Source organism: Alosa sapidissima, chromosome 15 (assembly GCF_018492685.1).
Source record: "Alosa sapidissima isolate fAloSap1 chromosome 15, fAloSap1.pri, whole genome shotgun sequence".
In the NCBI taxonomy this organism is placed as follows: domain Eukaryota; kingdom Metazoa; phylum Chordata; class Actinopteri; order Clupeiformes; family Clupeidae; genus Alosa; species Alosa sapidissima.
Window position 1 is genome coordinate 6,496,760 of NC_055971.1, and position 18,904 is coordinate 6,515,663.

The following is an 18,904-nucleotide window of genomic DNA, read 5'->3' on the forward strand; positions in this document are numbered from 1 at the left end:
CCTAAGTAAGAAAGAAAGTGACATAGTGACATAGTGGTGCAAGTTATGTAAGAGCAGCAGATGTGTTGTGTTTTCAGGACAACAACAAGTTGTAAAGTGTACAAGTGTGCAAGTGTGCAAGTGGAGTAGTGCACGCGGCCATTGTGGGTCCAATGTCCAGGATGTTATGTAGCTGAGGGTGGAGGGGGGAGAGGAGGGAGAGAGTTCAGCATCCTTACAGCTTGGTGTATGAAGCTGTTGGTGAGTCTGGTAGTGCGGGAGCGCAGGCTTCTGTACCTCTTCCCAGAGGGCAGTAGATCGAACAGATTGTGAGCGGGGTGACTTGCATCACTCACAATTTTGGTCGCCTTGCGGGTGAGGTGGGTGGTGTAAATGTCCTTCAGGGAGGGGAGTGAAGCACCAATAATCCTTCCAGCTGTGTTCACTATGCGCTGCAGGGCTTTCCTGTTGTATTCAGTGCAGCTTCCGCCCCACACAGCGATACAGCTGGAGAGGATGCTCTCAATGGTGCCTCGGTAGAATGTGGTCATGATGGCTGGTGGAGCACTTGCTCGCCTGAGTTTCCGCAGGAAGTACAGGCGGCGCTGAGCTCTCTTCGCCAGTGATGCAGTGTTGGTGGTCCAGGAGAGGTCTTCGCTGATGTGCACCCCCAGGAATTTGGTGCTGCTCGCTCTCTCCACCACAGCACCGTCGATGGTCAGTGGCAGGTGTTGGGTGTGACCTCTCCGGAAGTCAACAACAATCTCTTTGGTCTTGCTGACGTTCAGCAGGAGGTTGTTGTCCCTGCACCACGTGGTCAGATGGTCGACCTCCAACCTGTATTGGGTCTCGTCGCCCTTGGTGATGAGACCCACCAGAGTTGTGTCGTCAGCAAATTTCACTATGTGATTGTTGCTGTAGGTTGCAGTGCAGTCATGCGTCAGCAGGGTGAAGAGCAGCGGACTGAGCACGCAGCCTTGGGGGGCCCCTGTGCTCAGTGTGATGCTGCTTGAGGTATTGTTGCCAACACGTACTACTTGAGGCCTCTGACAGAGGAAGTCCAGTAGCCAGTTGCAGAGGTAGGTGCTGAGTCCCAGTTTGTCAAGTTTGCTGATGAGTTGTTGTGGTATTATGGTGTTGAATGCAGAGCTGAAGTCTATAAACAGCAATCTCACATATGAGTCTCTTTTTTCCAGGTGGGTGAGGGCTGGGTGGAGGGCAGAGCAGATTGCATCCTCTGTAGACCGCTTGGCTCGGTATGCAAACTGGAAGGGGTCCAGGGTGGGGGGGAGAATGGATTTGATATGTGACATGACAAGCCGCTCAAAGCACTTCATGATGATGGGTGTCAGTGCCACAGGGCGGTAGTCATTGTTTTATTTGTTCAGCAATGTTTTCAGAAGGTATAACGCATAGATTCTCAGACTGCATTTTATAATTCACAACAAATCATATTACACAAGCGATTTTTGACATTAAAAAGCGCTCCACATCCACAAAAAATGAAGGGCCACTTTTACAAATGGCGCGTTCCACTTAAACACAACTAATATGGATAATTGCACAACTATCTGGTCAGACTATTAGAGTCCAAAATTCCAAAGGATGATTATCCAAGAGGTGCTTCAATGTTAGTCACCTGTGACTAAATGAAAATGTGTAGATGTCAGTGGCAACTTGTCTAATGCAGTGGCTTGGGATATTGGCAAAGACTTTGTGCACTATGAGTACTTGAGGCTGCTCAAAAGAAGATCACTCTGAGTTTGATGACAATGAGATGAGGGAGAAATGACAAACATTTCATAACAAGATATAGAATTTTAAAGAATAATTTCACTGGCTTCTGAACCTTATGAAGTTTGTACAATTCTAACTTTAAGAAATGAAATATAAAATATAAAACTATTGGACGTCTAAAGTTTCTTTTTGGAAATGTTCGAGACATCTCAACAGCAGTCTAAACTTCAATCTTTTGTTCACAATATTGTGCATTGAAAGGATGTGACATACAGATTTCGCTCACTCAGTAGAATGAGGGCCCATGCAGCAGGCGATTCATTTTAAACACTGATTGTGTGATCAGCCAAGTTAGATATGGCCAGCTATGTTTAACAAGTGCTGCAGGCATAGACATCAAGTATATTACAGGCTACACACCATCAACAAATATGGCCAGAGGTGTTTATAATGGATGAAAATGTGAGTTAAAATGTGTCTGTGTATGTGTGTGTGTGTGAGAGAGAGAGAGAGAGGGAGGGAGACTCTGCGAGTGTGTGTGCACACGGTATGTGATAGTGGAGAGAGAGAAAGGGGAAAAGATGAACATGGTGTATGTGTTGCCATGTGTCAGTCAGTTGTCATGCCGATGTGGCTGGTGTTTGCCATGGAGAGGAGGTGACAGATGAGATGTGATGTCCGATTGGTCACACTGCCACTGTAAAGGGCAATGAATGCCTGTCTTTATCAATCTCTGGGGCAATATCACACTGTGTCACAAACGCTAAGCATCACCCCCCCCATCCTGATTATGCAATGAGCTCCATGGAATGGACCACCAAGAGAAGGACATGCCTTACTCAAAGCTCAGCAGGCATAACCCTGCACAGGGAGTTGTTGCTTTGCTGCTTGATATGATGAGTTGTATGCTTCAGTGGATATCTGAGAAAAACATCTCTCAGGACATGTAATTTTGTTGGACCTGTTTCATGCATCACACATGGTGTCCAGATTCACATAATTCTGTTATGTCTCTGTATAACAGTTAACATTATGGTAAGAGTTTGTGACTAAAAGTCAGCCTTTTTACAATGGGAGAAAAAGATGGACTAAATAATGTCACTTCAACGGTGGATCCTTGTCAGGATGTGAAACCCTTAGTCAGTCAGCGTTAGGTAGCCATATCCTCTAAGGATTAGTCTCTCTCTCTCTCTCTCACTCTCACTCACTCACTCTCTGCAATCTTTCTGTCAGACCTTTACAAAGGGTGACTTTATAAAGATAACTTTCTCTCAGCTTTCTCATTATTTAAAGGTTCATCAAACTCCATTTGTCATTTTCTACTTCACTCCTTCTCTGACCATCCCCATCTTTCTCTCTCTCTCTCTCCCTGTCTCCATCTCTGAGAGATAAATAATCTTTGCCTGGGTGATGTCAAGTGGAACATATAAGCACAAGCCAGCGCACACACACAAAGTCATCACATAAACAAAAGTGAGGGTCACATTACCATGGAAACATCCTCAGCGAGCGCTGCGCTGAATTACCTGCCCTGAGCTAACACCCCTGTAGAGACAGTGCCTGTGTGAAAATGTCAACTTGCCAAGGCCACAAGGCCTATCAACTGCATACCATTCATCAGGGTAATTGATTTGACTGTTAACCATGGCATCCACATTTTATTCGTCATGACTAAACTCCTGCATATATTCCCTCTTTGTAACAGCCTTGTCAAATTCCATAGAGTATCCTGTATTATTATTTATCACTTCAGCAGTTGTGATGAATAGTGAAGGTTTATGCATAGTCCTCTTTGTGGCTAGAGGACCACATGGACAGTGTATTACATACCAAGATTGTTCAGTCTGTTACGCTAAAGGAGTCTGCATTACCAATGTCCTTCAGCTACAGTTTCTTAAACAGAGTGAGTCAGTGTTTCTCCCACTGCACTATGAAGCTAACATGTCATCCAAAGACACTGCATGAGACTCAGTTATGACCATAAGATAGTGACCATATTGTGAGGCTATTTAAACAATGTCCTAAGATGGAAGGCAGCCGATTTCAAGAGGAAGAGCTTGAAGGGGAAAATGTCCTTTTGTTTTTACTGGAGAGTGGATGTGATGGGAGATGAAGAGAAATGGCAGCCAATATAAGACATGCTGGCTTTTCCAGTCAAATGTACTGTATCTCATATCAGTGATTTATGTGTAGATTGGTTTAGTAATGTGATTTTCCCATGAAGCCTTTTCCATTTTATTTTCAATTTATTCTGCACAAACACATTATTCACATTACTGAGTTCTCACTTAATCCCTCAGTGCAATGGAGAAAATGCTTATTAAAACATTCAAGAATGCTGAAGCCAACAGTCATTGGCATGACCAATGATGTGCAATACCATTTCCTCGAAGTGTAGGTGTTTCCCGTTTTCCCTACTCTTATTTCAGGATTGCACCGCTAACTTCAAGGCCTGTGGATCTGCATTGAATTTATGCAGACTAATAGCCTCACACAAATGGTTATCTGTTGAATTAACTCTAGGTTGTTGACCACGTGGCACAGCCCTGCTCTCGTCTAGACTCGAGCCTACTTAGGTAGACTTAGAATTACTGTAATGCTACGTATTTTATCATTTCATACCAAATTGAGAAACTAGGCAAAAAAAAAAAAGATTCAATTTCGTCTAGCAAAACAAAATTCTCCACCCCCCCCCCCCCCCCCCCTCGGACACCTACAGTATAGCCACACCATGCCATGTTGACCTCACCGTGCTCAGATGCCCACAACGCTATGTTTTTTTTCTGGGGGTAGATATGAAAAGGAGAAAAAAATCACTATGCCTGTGTTCACAGCTCACGTTACCCTTATTGTGACAGCTAGGTAAACTTAACAGGAGAATAGGTTTGCTTTATTTACATGGAGAAGTGGCAGCTACTCATTTATTTAAGTATGAATCATGGCATTCTTTCCCACACTTGGTGTTCTCTTTAGCTCATTCTTCAGCCAGAGGTATTTACCCGTTACCCATGAAAGGGTTCTATGTATATAGTCTGGCCTACTCTGCTCCCACTATCACCAGTAAGATGAATAACAATTCCAATTCTTTCTCTACAGGAACTTGGGGAAATCTGGACTCAGGGTATCATGTTTGGGCCTCGGTGAGTATATTTTCACACTGAAATGTGTATGTATTGTGTGATATTTAAAGACAACACTGCTATGCTAGGTACAAAATATTTATGTCATGATTATAATTAAAATTACATGAAAATTACTCTCTCCCTCTCTCACACACACACACTAATAAGGAGAGCATGAAAAGCCTGTAGCCTAATTAGCACAAGACTTGACTAACCAGAGCAAAGCATTTCATTGCTGTCCACATCAGGGGCTCTGAACTGCATTATAAGCATTTTCAAGGGGTTAGAGGGTGTGTATTTGTATCTGTGTGTGTGAGAGAATGAGAAAGAGAGAGAGAGAGAGAGAGAGAGAGAGAGAGAGTGTGTGTGTGTGCGTGTGTGTGTGTGTGTGTGCGTGTGTGTTTTAGTGTGTGTGTGTGTGTGTGTGTGTGTGTGTGTGCGGTGTGTGTACAAGGGGGAATTAAGAGCATGACCCACATAAAATTAATGATCTAGACTGTGTTCTAGCCACTTGCAGGAGTATGTTATACTGTTTATGTTTCTTATATGAACGTCATTTTCAAATCTACACACCTCTGTTTTGAAGACCTGAAATTGTATTCTTTGTTTACTAGGAACTATGATATTGTAAAAGACATACAGAATACAGCATATTCACCTTCTTCTATGAACATGCAAATTTGGACGCATCCCTCTAAGTGCATCCAGTTATCTCATGGGTCCTCTGCCAAACCAACTGGAATGTGTTAGTTGAGCCTCTGTGACAGCAAGGCACACACAGATAGAAGTAATTAGACATTACATTTCAAGCTGTCAAGTGTGGTAAAAGGGCCGAATACAATAACTGCCCAGCCAGCTAGCTACACTTTTGGTTCCTTTTAGTTTTCAAAATGGGGGTCAAACGATACTTACCACTGGAATGGGCTGTAGTGTTATAGCTAGCAACAGCCTAAGGTAACATACCTAATGTTATGAAATTTTATGATTATGACATTATTATTATTGCTTTCAGCTGCTCCACTATGATTTTGACAGAGGTTTCTTTGCTGTGGCAAAACATGAACACTGTCACAATGTTAAAATCCACACTTATAAAGAAGCACCTGAAGGGACAACTTGTGGTGTTTCCCTTGAACTCAACTCTGAGCAACACCCCAAATGAAGCTGCATTATAACAAGAGGTCCTTTTCATGATCATGCATCATGCCATTCTTCTTCCAGAATTTAGACCACAGTGTCAAACATGACCTGTCGTCCCCTTAGAATTATAAGGTTCTATCTGACATTTTTGTCAAAATTGAGTTAATTACATATTCTTATTCTGTGTCACCTTAAGAAGATGAGGTGAGGTGTTTCTTGTAGTTGTATACATTTTTGGACATTATATCTAAAATAAGAGGTTTTATTCCACTTAGCAGTATAACTCTATGGAATTCTAAGACTTTGAAACTCAATATCTAATAGGCTGTGTTTTGAGTCCACTGCTGTACAACATCTACACACATGACTGCAAAGCCAACAGTAGTCATACCTCCATCATCAAGTTTGCAGATGACACGGTGATCTTGGGCCTGATTAGTAACAACAATGAACAGCTGTACTTGGATCAGGTTGATGAGGTGGCACAGTGGTGTCAATCTAACAGCTTGACACTGAATATCAATACAACCAAGGAAATGGTAGTGGATTACAGAAGGCAGCAGCAGAACTACAGTTACACCCCACTAATGATCAGCGGGCAACCTGTAGAGAGAGTCACAAGTTTTAAATACCTTGGTGTCCACATTACTGAAGACTTAACATGGACTGTTAACACTCAATATGTTCTGAAAAAGTCCAGACAACGACTCTACTTCCTTCGTCAGCTAAGGAAATTCAAAGTTTCTACATCCATCATGAAGGCCTTCTACACTTCAGCGGTTGAGAGTGTTCTAACTGGTAGCATCATCACCTGGTATGGGAACTCCACAGTTAGAGATTGTAGTACTCTGCAGCAGTGGTGGAATGTAACGAAGTACAAATACTTCGTTACTGTACTTAAGTAAATTTTCCACGTATTTGTACTTTACTTAAGTAGAATTTATAGTGCATACTTTTGACTTTTACTTCGTTACATTTTACAGCAATTATCTGTACTTTTACTCCGCTACATTTCTACACCATCGTTCCTTTTTACGATACATTTTATGATCAGATTTTTTTTCTCTCTGACAAACACGTTTGTTTTACCAGGCGGCGGGGTTGCTACCAATTGCTATTGCTACAAGATTCTGGAGCGCTACGTGCCCAGCTTCTAAATCTTTAAAACATAAGCTTCTAATCTAGACCAGGTGAGCTTGTAGCCATCTGCATTCGGTAGGCTATATTCACCAGACCCATGGCTACACTGTACATGCAACTGTGTTCTGTGCCTTTCTCTGTCTGTTATCTGAAGAGTAAGGGCCTCCTCTGCGATGAGATTGCTCTCCGCGGATCAGCGAAGTTACAGGCTATGTCCATGCTTCTGTCACACGTCTGATCATTTGCGGCACATAGGCATGCAGTGATGCCTAACCTCCATTAATCAGTGGATGAGCAAAAACTTTTTGAAACTAAATGATGACAAAACAGAGGTACTTCTGGTTGGACCAAAACTAAAGCGAGATATTATTCTTAGTAATCTGGGGAACTTGGCACACCAGGTCAAATCAAAAGTAACAAGCCTCGGTGTCATCCTAGATGCAGAGTTAAGTTTTAAGCCCCATATCAGTAAAGTTACTCAGACAGCCTATTTCCACTTGAGAAACATTGCCAAAGTGCGGCCCTTCTTAACTCAACAAGATGCAGAAAAACTAATTCACGCCTTTATCACTAGCAGGTTAGACTACTGCAATGCACTTTTCACTGGTCTTCCCAAAAAACATCTAAAGAAATTGGCACTCATACAGAACTCTGCGGCTAGACTTTTAACTAAGACTAAGAAGAGAGAACACCTGTGTTGGCTGAACTGCACTGGCTCCCTATTTCCTATAGAATTGATTTTAAGGTTATGTTAATTACTTACAAAGCTCTGAATGGCATAGCACCTTCATATATCTCTGAGCTTTTAATATCTTATCAACCACAAAGGAAACTTAGATCATCCAATTCAAATCTTTTAATCGTACCCAAAGTGCTCCACAAACAAAGTGGAGAAGCTGCGTTTATCCATTATGCCCCCAAACTATGGAACACCCTGCCTCTGTACATCAAGCAGGCGAGTTCAGTAAATATTTTTAAAAAAGATCTGAAAACATACCTGTACAGGAAAGCTTTTAGTTAACTCATCTTATCCTGTAGACTACATTTTCAGATTATTCTACATCTGCTACTATTGGAGGGCGCAGCCAGCCAGAAGCAGATGGGCTCCCCCTATTAAGTCAGGTTCTGCTCAAGGTTTCTTCCTGGAATATGGGAGTTTTTCCTTGCCACAGTTGCCATATGGCGTGCTTGTGGGGGGTAAGAGGGTTAAGGCTGCCAGTCTTATGACATGTCATTTTCTATATTTTTGATATGTTGCTGAGTAGATCATAAACAGCAAAGAAAAGTGATTGATAATGACTGACTGACTATTATTGTGTTACATGCTTCAAATGTAAAGCACTTTGAGCTGCATTCTGTGTATGAAAGGTGCTATACAAATAAAGCTTATTATTATATTATTATTATTATTATTATTATTATTATTATATTATTATTATTATTATTATTATTATTATAGAACCGCTGGCCGAAAAAAACGTAGCATTTTCCAGATTAGGAAATATTTCTTAATTGTGTGTGATCAAATAAAGAGGCATAGCCTACAATTGGGGGGTAGAAATGTGAGCGCTCATTCAATGTCTATGTGCGTCTGCGCAAGTGAAACTGAACCTAATCATAAGACCTTTCTCAGCAACTTTTCTGTTCAATCAGCAGAATTGCCACGTTTCCCTTGTCTACCCCGTTAAACTTCAGGCTCTCGTGTTTTGCTGAATGATATTTTACTCAGCAGATCACCCTAGTAGATAACCAGAATTACAGTCTCTAGAATTTTAGGTCAGAATGTAAACTGGGCCACAGATGGTAAGCACAATTGCATTAGCTTAAATCTAGTCCAGTATAACCTAAAACTAGCTTAATTAAAATGCCACAGCCCATACTAATCTTTCTTTTAGAATATAGATATTAAGAGAATAAATCATTATGCAAATACTTTTACTTTTAATACTTAAAGTACATTTAAAAGCAGGTACTTTTTTACTTTTACTTAAGTAGGGTTGTCATTGTGGTACTTTTACTTTTACTAAAGTAAATATTTCTCTGTGTATTTGTACTTTTACTTAAGTACTGAGATTCAGTACTTCCTCCACCACTGCTCTGCAGAGAGTAGTGCGCTCAGCTGAACGTACTATAAGAACTCAACTCCCTGCTCTACAAGATATCTATTCCAGAAGAGTACTCCTAAGAGCCCAAAAGATTCTGAAGGACTCTTCTCATCCTAACAATGGATTATTCCTACCGCTGAAATCAAGAAGACGCCTATGTAGTCACAAGCCAGAACTGAGAGAGTCAGGAGAAGTTTTTATCCCCAGGCCATCCGAACTCTGAACTCACACTATACTGACTTTGCACACATTCACTCCTCAGCACTCTCAAACATTTCCCAACTCTGAACTCACACTATACTGACTTTGCACTCATTCACTACTCAGCACTCATGAACCCCCCCCCCCCCACACACACACACACACCTACAAGACTTTTAGCACTTTTACATCCCTCCATCCCAGACCTTTTATTTATTTTCTTATTTCATCACACGTCAAAACACACACACACACACACACACACACACACACACACACACACACACACACACACACACACATATCTGACTTTCTCCAACTTTTGCACATCTCCATAGAACTTTTTATTTATTATTTTTGATTTCTCCTCCTTCATGTCCTTGATTGCCTAGCCTTTCTGCCCCCCCCCCCCAACCCCCACCCCCAACACACACACTTACATCATCACTGTCATCACTTCACATACATACAACACACTGCTTGCTACAGTAAGCCTCCTCTACATACTTGCTGCACACTGCCCCCCCCCCCCCCCTACATACACAGCACATTGTCTTCAGGATCTTCTCCAACACACATCCTCTACATACTTACAGCACACTGCTCCCACCTACATACTACACACACACACACACACACACACAGTCACTGCTCCACTCCCCTCCCGCCCACACACACATCTTCACTGTCATCACTCACATACATCATACATACAGTACTCTGCTTGCAATAGTAAGTCCCTGCCCCTCCCCCCCCTACATACACAGCACATTATTTCATCCGGAAGCTTCTCCAACACACATCCCCAGCATACTTACAGCACACTGCCCACACACACACACTACACACACACACACACACACACAGTCACTGCTCCACTCCCCTCCCGCCCACACACACATCTTCACTGTCATCACTCACATACATCATACATACAGTACTCTGCTTGCAATAGTAAGTCCCTGCCCCCCCCCCCCCCCCCCACATACACAGCACATTATTTCATCAGGAAGCTTCTCCAACACACATCCCCAACATACTTACAGCACACTGCCCCCCCCCCCCCCCCAATACACAGCACATTGTCTCATGAGGAAGCTTCCCCAACACACATATTGCACACTGCCCTCTCCCCACATACACAGCACACTATCCCATCTCCCCTGTCATCCCCCCAACACACACACCAAGACCCCTGGCAGTTGGGTTAGCCCCTTGAGCCGTGGATCTGCCCAAGGTTTCTTCCTTGGTAAGGGAGTTTTTCCTTGCCCCTGTTGCTCTTGGGTGCTCCTTGTTGGTGCCCCCCACCCAATCCCAATCCTCCCCCACCTTTTTTATGCAGCCCTTGCCACTTAATCTACTAAACCCCTCTTCTACTGCACTCTTTACCCCCCCCCCCCCCCATTAATGCACAAATAGGCTGACACCAGACATAATTTCACTGCATTTCTTACTTCCAGTAACTATATGCATGTGACAATAAACTTCCTTGTATCTCAGAACTACTCAGAACATAGATAGAACCCTATAATTCTAAGGGGACGCTGTGTGCTTTCCTCTCTGCGTTCTCTCCTCCTCAGCAGGTGAAGAGCCCTCACTGCACTGTCCATAATGGCAGCACTTAGCGCATTATACCGGAAATAGGAGCAGTAGGTGGGTGGAGGGGGGGTCAGATGCTGCGGCCAGGAACAGCAGCAGTGGAGCCCATAAGGATACATACTGTAGCACGTACATGGGTTGGGGATGGTTTCCATGGCAGTCGCTCAGGGGAAAAGGGAGGATGTGATGTCTGTTCCATAATATTGGCTGCAGTCATAGAGCTGTCCTGGTCCTCCGCATCAGACCTTCAATTGTGTCATGCATCCTACATTGCACATTAAAATGTATTAAATCACTTCAGTTACAAATCAATAACAGAAGCTGTGGGTGCATTAAATAGCATTAACTAGTAGTGAAGCAACTCATCTGGAGGGTGTTGCATACCCTTGCTGAAGGGTTTGAACCAAGTCTGTGGAGTGGAGGAAGGATGATGAGTGAGCTCAGAGGCATGGCCTGAGTGCAGCCGGCCGGGTGGTGTCTGAACTATCAACAGGGGTCACTGCACCATGGCCTTGCAACACACTCATAAACACACACACACACACATAGTCACACACACTCTGTAGTGTATACCAATCAAGGCTTAGTAGTGCATTCAGACATGAAATTGCCCACAGCAAACCCAGCCTCCATACTATTTAACATCTGACCCTTTGGCATGGGGAGTTGAGGAGGAAGTGCTGTGCTCCTCCACTTGGCTGTGGCACTGGTCTCCCCCCCCCCCCCCCTGCTGTGATGTGCTGGCACTGCTTAAGTGGGCCTCCCAAATGGCCTCTATTAGAGCCTGGCACATGTCTCCCAAGAGTGGAGTGGCCCGTGTGGACCAGCATGCATCCTGTCTCTCTCCCTCTGCCTTTACTATCATCTGGCTCTCCTCCTCTCCCAGCTCGCTCACTCACTGATGAGCGTTCTGTTTTTTTTTTACCGCTGTAATTCATTTGTGGTTCCCTGAAGCGAGAAGCTGTGCAAATTGCCGCCCCCGCATGACTCCCTCCCTCTGGTGCCCACAGCCAGGGAGCAGGAGAAGAGGAGAGCAGGCCGGTCATTTGTAATCATTAGAGAAAGGAGGTGGGGGAGAGTGGGGGGAGGTTCACACACACATTTCCATTTAACCTCGGTTTGTTGGCAGGAGTGTTCGAGTGGCTATGTCTTCTCGTCTATCGTTTTTCTCTCTCTCTCTCCTTCTCTCCCCCTCTCCGAATTTGTTTTGATCTTCGCCATGTGGATTGAGTGGGTGTGTTTGTGTAGGTAGGTTCAAAAGTGCGCCAGGAACCCAAGGACATCTAATGTTTATCTCCCGTCTCAGGGAGGATAATGGCAAGTGAGTTCTCTCTTTGATATGCTTAGCGTAAGCCCTGATAGTGCCCCACCCCACCTTACTCTACGTTTGTTGAGTTCAAAAACACACCAGTTCAGAATCACAGCTTGATATCTATGAAGCCACACAAGAAAACATGTGTTACGAATAGACTCGTGCAATGCACTTTACAATAAGGAAACAACAAATATTGTATTGTTTTTTTACTCTCAAGAGAAGTGTGAAAGAAAATCCAAATATTCAATGACATAGACTTACCACTTACAATTACAAAGTCTTAGCACTTACAAGATTGGTAATTGTGAGGGTATAATTTGATTTACAGTTTAACTGTAGCAGGAACTGCTGAGGTAGAAGTAGAGGCTGTTCCAGGGGAACAGAAATGGCTACGCCGAATCTCTCCAGAAACGGGTCGATGTGTCTTTGACCTGTTTCTGCAAATCAGCACTTTCTCTCCGGCGTAGTTTCACTCGACCGCCTGGCAGTCCGAGTTCAGGATACTCCAGCAGGGACAGAGGGAGAGAAAGAGACAGACAGGATCAACAGACAGTAGACAACCCTCTCCAGTAAGTCCTGCTTGACTGCGTCTGTGTTGAGTTGGCCCATGTCTGCAGACATTAGCGGGGAAGTGTGCACTTGAGTGCGGCATCATGTTGAGCAGAGGTAGTGACATCTCTAGTCTACATGATGGCAGATCAGAGATGCCCTTAGCGTGTGCAGCTGAGGCTGCCAGGCTCTAATGCTCTTGGTCAGTTCCTGACAAACTGACAAGCGTGTCATCTCCGCTCGTTGCTCTCGGCCCGAGTGAAGACATTATGACCTCTCACCGTCTACTCTGTGGCCAGTGGCTGCAGTCAGGGTCAGCCCGGTCACCTCAGCTCCCACAGCGGCTCAGTGTGGGAGGGAAAATATATAGAGCCAGCTCAACATCTCTGCTACGCTTTGCTTCGATTTGGCACATTACAGAAAATGATAAATGTGAAGTCAAGGCTAAACCTCTCCAGACTGAGAACTTAATCTTTCCGTCAGGTGCCCCCGCGTCTCAAATGTATTACTTTTGATAAATGGACTGAATGTAGATATAGAGACATTCTGCTCCCTTACAATAGATACCTCACGACATAGCAGCCATATAAGATCTGCAGATCTGGAGCTATGGTGGCACAGTTTCATTGAAACACCCTCAGAAGCTTGGCTTGAGTCAGAAATCATTCACTCTAGGATGTATCTACTAAACCCACATGTATGGCACGTGTAAAGCAAGCTGTAGAGTACAGTGAGTTGACATCACCAGATATGCGTGTTGTCTGTGAAGGGTAATCACAATCAGGTCAGGGTTTAAAATCCAATTTAAAGATCACATTTAAAGCTCATATTCACATATCTAATTGGTCATTTACGCACAATTATGTGATCACACATTCCATTACAGTTGTGAGTCTTAACTCCCTGTCCTCTTCTCCACTCCATGCGCATGTCATTTGTGTGAGGGGCTGGATGTTGTGCAGCGGCCCTGGGTCATTATGGCATGATGTGGATGGAACAGGGCGAGGGCTGTCCCATGTCTACCGTCTGTTATTTTCTCGTTAGCTTTACCCACTCCCCACCAGGGTTGATTTGCTCCTGTTTTCACCGCGCTGTTCTTGCCAGCAGTGGTGCGCTCTGATGTCAGGAGCCCACTGGCTTGTTCCAGTGACCCCCTCTCACCCCCCTCCCTCCATGACTCCGACCCCCCCCCCATCCCATCCGTGACCTTGCTGTTCAGCTGTGTGTCCTCTGAATGCCCTGGCCCAGGGTGAGAAGCTGGAGACGGCACCGCAGGGGGCACTGGGCACCCGGGCACACAGGGGCCGGCCGGCTGCAGAGGCGGGCGCAAGCTTGCCGCTGGCGCCGGCGTGCTGATAATGACGCTTGTGGGGAGGATGACCAATGGGGCCATCATGGCTGTCAGCAAGGTCTTTGCTCGAAATGAGGTTGTTTAGTCTAGATTAGGACAGGGATCAAACTGTTTGTCTTTGTCTGGCCACTGAAGCACTGCCAACGCCAACTAAATGAAGAGGCGTGCTGGCAAGCGTTAGTAGTAAACTTCACAGACATCACAGCTGAAGGGCATTGCAGGATTTTTCCAGCAGTGCAAACAAAACTACTGTGGTATGGATCACACCACCCCAACAGCAAAACACTGACACAGGAAATGAAATAATCATTTCGTAGTGTCCCCGAAATTGGACTGCAACCTTATCTGTCTGAACAATCTTTGAAGCTTATTTGCTGTAAGTGCAGGATTCCCATTTTCCATACCCTGAAATGTCAAAATCAGACGGCTGCTGCTATTTTTACAGGAGCAGTGCACTGCGCCTCTTCCTCTCTCTTTCTCTTTCTCTCTCTCTCTCTCTCTCTCTCTCTCTCTCTCTCTCTCTCTCTCTCTCTCTCTCTTTCTCTCTCTCTCTCTCTCTCTCTCTCTCTCTCTACTACCCTTCCCTCTCAGAACTTTAGTGTTTCCTTTTTTTCCTCCTTCCACCTTCCTCCTCTAGTTTGTGCCAGAAGTAGCAGCTACTGCAGGATTCAGGGACTCCATCTGAAGTTACTCTGCTGTCCGAGTGCCGGCAGCTCAGCCTGAGATGTGTTTGTGAGCGAGGCACAATCTCAGCAGCAGTGCCGTGAACTCTGCCTCTACCTATCACACAGTGGATAGAACACAACTGCACCAGATATGCAAACATCCAGTAAAACACATGTTTATATGCTAGAATAAATTCTGTTTTAGGCCATAGTGATGATTGACTGACAGCTGTCATTCACCCCACTTCTGCATTCTTGGCTATTTAAACCTTACTTGTCCACTACGTTATGCAGTCTGGCATAGCAATGCATCCAACTTCTTTCTCATTTTCCTTTACTTCCCTAGTAGCCCTGAGCTCACATTACCCTTTATCCCCAGGGGGTGTCAGTGGAAAACACACACGCAATCTCTGCTACAGGGATCTCAGGACCATGGCCAGCTACCAAGCCAAACGCTTTAAATAAAGCCTTCCATAGATAATGTTGCACGCAAAACTAACAAGCAGTTTGATTTCACAGATACCAAGGTCACACAAGGACATTTCCGTTATATGGTCTTGGGGCCACACTGTTGACTTCAAGGCAGTGCTGCCTGGAAGGCGATAGGGTTAGGACAGGGTTAGGGTTAGGTGCCTTGAAGTCGAAGGTGGTGGTCCAAACGACCATCAAGCAACATTTCCACAAATATCTATCAAAGTTACTGCTGTTTACCAATGGTTAAGAATATGTCTGAGTTCAACACAATTAGTGCATTTTCAATGAGCATTTAAAAAGCAGCATTGAAGTAGTTTACACATATCAGGACTGATTGATTGTTATTTTATCTTATTTTTGTTTTAGGCACCTGGGTGACATTTGGCGGGCAGATTTCAGATGAGGTAAGTGACAAACACAACACAAATGTCATTTTTACGCTGTGCCCCCAATGATTTAAAATTGAATTGGCATGTGCACAACATCCAGACTCAGACCCCTGGTTGTGGGGTGCCGATAGCTGAGTGTCAGAGCAGAGTTTAACAGAGGCTGATGGTGGATTTGGGGGCAGTGGTGAGTGGCTGAGCTGGCCTGCACTCTCGTCTCTCTGGCTGGGTTACGTAAACAGAGTTCACCCCTCCTCACCCTGCCTGGAGGAGCCCCACACTGCACTCGCTGCTCCACTGCCACCTCCTAACATGTCCGCCCCCTCCCAAAAAAGAGAAGGCTGTTGCCCTCATCAGATGGAATTAAGAAAGACAGGACTCTCGTGATGCGTATACATAAAGACATGCTGACACAAACAGAAACACACACACACAGACACGCACACACACACATGTATGCATGCATGCATACACAAACACACACACACCATATCTCTTATAGTGTGTGTGTGTGTGTGTGTGTATGTGTGCACATACACACACACACACACACACATTATAATGGATATGGCCACATACACACACCTAGTTTGGTGACTCAGGCCAGGCCACAACAGCCTGTGGATTTGTTTTTCACACCATGCGTGTGACACTGTGTGCGTTCAGGGCTGCATGTCGGGGTCTGTGTGCGTGTGTATGTGTCTGTTCCTTTCAGGGGACTAGAGTCTAATTCTGTCCCCTTGGCATGCTAAAGTAGACTTGAGTTTGTGTCTAAAGTTTGTGTGTGTGTTGAGACAGGCACAGTCTCTCCCTCCTCTCCTCCCCTCCGCTCTAACACTCCTGGGCTCTGAAACTCAGGGAGAGAGCAAAGCTTTGTCTAAAGTAGCGGCTTTTATGACGTGTGTGTGTGCTCTGTCTGTAGAGACAGACTGTTGCTCAGCAAAAATATCTCTGCAGAAGGGAGTGGCGTGTGTGTGAGTGTGTGTGTCTGTGTGTCTGTGTGTGTGTGTGCGTATGTGTGTGTGTGTGTGTGTTTGTGTAGGGGGCAGGAGGGGCTCAGTATTACGCAGTGTTATGCAACAGTGCTCTGTTCTCTCCCTCTCTTTTTTCTCTTTCTCTCTTTCTCTCTCTCAGTCCTCATCTCTACATCCCTCTTTATTCAATTTCAGCTCATCCAGCTCTTTTCAACTGTTATCCTCTCTGTGACCCTCTACATCACTTCAACACACACACACACAAACACACATGCACGCACGCTCACACACACATATAAATACACACACACACACACACATACACACACACACACACACACACACACACACACACACACACACACACACACACACACACACACACACACAAACACACACACACACACACACACTGTCTGTCTGTCTACCTCACTCTTTCTTTCTCGGTCTCTTTGTTTTTCTCCTCCTCTTTCTCTCTCATCCACACATCTGTCAATTCACAATTTAATAATCATTTTGAGGGTCACCTACAGCTGGAGTCATGATGTGATAGCATATAGGCACACATTTCACATGCCACATTTCAGCTTTTAAATTACTTTCTTTCTGTCTATCTCTCTCTCTCTCTCTCTCTCTCTCTCACTCATGATTCTCATCAATCTATACTTTCACTGCTCCCTGCTGCGGAGGAGTAGTTTTAGTTTGTTTTTTCTCTCTCACACGTCAGCATTAGAAAGATATTATGTTGGCAGTGTTTTTCAGAGGAGCTTTTGAAAGCTAATCGCCTTTGCGCACATCCTCATCCACACAAGTGCAGTAATACCCCAGCAATGCAGCAGAGAAATATTACAGCAAATTCACTTTTGCCGTCCTCGCGCACGCCGCTAAAGTGCAGACAGAGACAAAATTAGCTTCTCAGCAATTCAGCATGATTTATGAAGCTCCGTCCGGCTGAATCACAATCAGAGGGGGGGCAGTGCAGAGAGGCTGACAGGGAGCCCTGAGTCGAGGGAGCTGAATCACAGGACCCCGTCGGTCTGCAGGCAGGTCACTGGACATGACAGGTCACTGGACATGACAATAGATGCCCTGACAAGGTATGTGGTGGGTGGTGCTAGTCTATGAGTGGGTCAGGAAGGGTCCAATTGTGGTCTTCTCTCTCAAGGAAAAAGTGGAAGGATTACTGATTAGAGAACAGTTTTTACTGACCATTTGAGTGTGGTTGTTTCCAAATCCAAAGGGGCATTGGTGTAGATATGCACATGTATGTGTATTGTGATGTGCTGGCTCTACGCATAAAACAGGAATGGGATTCCAAAATAATCAGGTGAATTTATTAAATAAAAGTAATGTTAACAAAGATTAAATGATAAAGATAAAGTGGTGTAGTGCAAGTCAGTATAATGGAAGGAACCGAAAATGTCATGCAAAATCAGTCTAGGGGTTTAACAAACAATAGACAAAGAATGCCAAACGCCGGGAGGGTGAAGCAGCCGCGACCGTCGTAAAGTTTTATACTTCAGTCCAATCAGGCACACCTGACCACCATCAATGCTCAATAAGAATAGTGCAAGAGATAGAGAGAAAGCACAGGCACGCCAAACAGGGATCCGTCACAGTATGTGTGTGTGTGTGTGTGTGTGTGTGTGTGTGTGTGTGTGTGTGTGTGTGTCTATGTCTATGTGTATGTATGTGTTCATGATAGAGGTTGGTTCAACTGTAACAATTCTGTCCTCGTCTACATTCCAGGTGGCTGAGCAGTTAATGACCATAGCCTATGAGAGTGGCGTCAACCTCTTTGACACCGCAGAGGTGTATGCAGCAGGAAGGTGGGTAAGAGTCCGACACGCTGATGTGTGAATGCGATCACTACACGACAACACGGAATTTAATCTCTTCTCCGGTTTCATTACAGAGCTGAGGTCATACTGGGGAACATTATTAAAAAGAAAGGTTGGAGGTATGTTTGCCTTTCCTTCTCTCCCTACCTGTGTGATGGTGTAGGTGTGCTAGTGTGTGTGTTAAAGAAATGTCTGCGCGTGTGCTGAAAGTGTGTTGAACATGCATACATTCATACGCGTCCATCTTCTCCAATCAATATGTTATCTACAGCCTTAATGGACCCAACTTCATCCAACGTTGTTGTGAAGGAATACACATATTTTAT

The 18,904-nt window shown here is 44.6% G+C and overlaps 1 protein-coding gene across 5 annotated transcripts in view; it reads left to right on the forward strand.

The window, feature by feature from the left end:
* The window catches only part of kcnab1a (potassium voltage-gated channel subfamily A regulatory beta subunit 1a), an 80,662-nt gene that overhangs the window by 48,482 nt on the left and 13,276 nt on the right, over window positions 1–18,904 (forward strand). For all 5 annotated transcript variants that reach the window (XM_042063940.1, XM_042063941.1, XM_042063937.1 and 2 more), the window contains 4 exons: window positions 4,813–4,856; window positions 15,744–15,781; window positions 18,487–18,566; window positions 18,653–18,697. In XM_042063940.1, coding sequence (XP_041919874.1) covers window positions 4,813–4,856; window positions 15,744–15,781; window positions 18,487–18,566; window positions 18,653–18,697 — 207 coding nt within the window. The remainder of the gene's footprint in view (window positions 1–4,812; window positions 4,857–15,743; window positions 15,782–18,486; window positions 18,567–18,652; window positions 18,698–18,904) is intronic.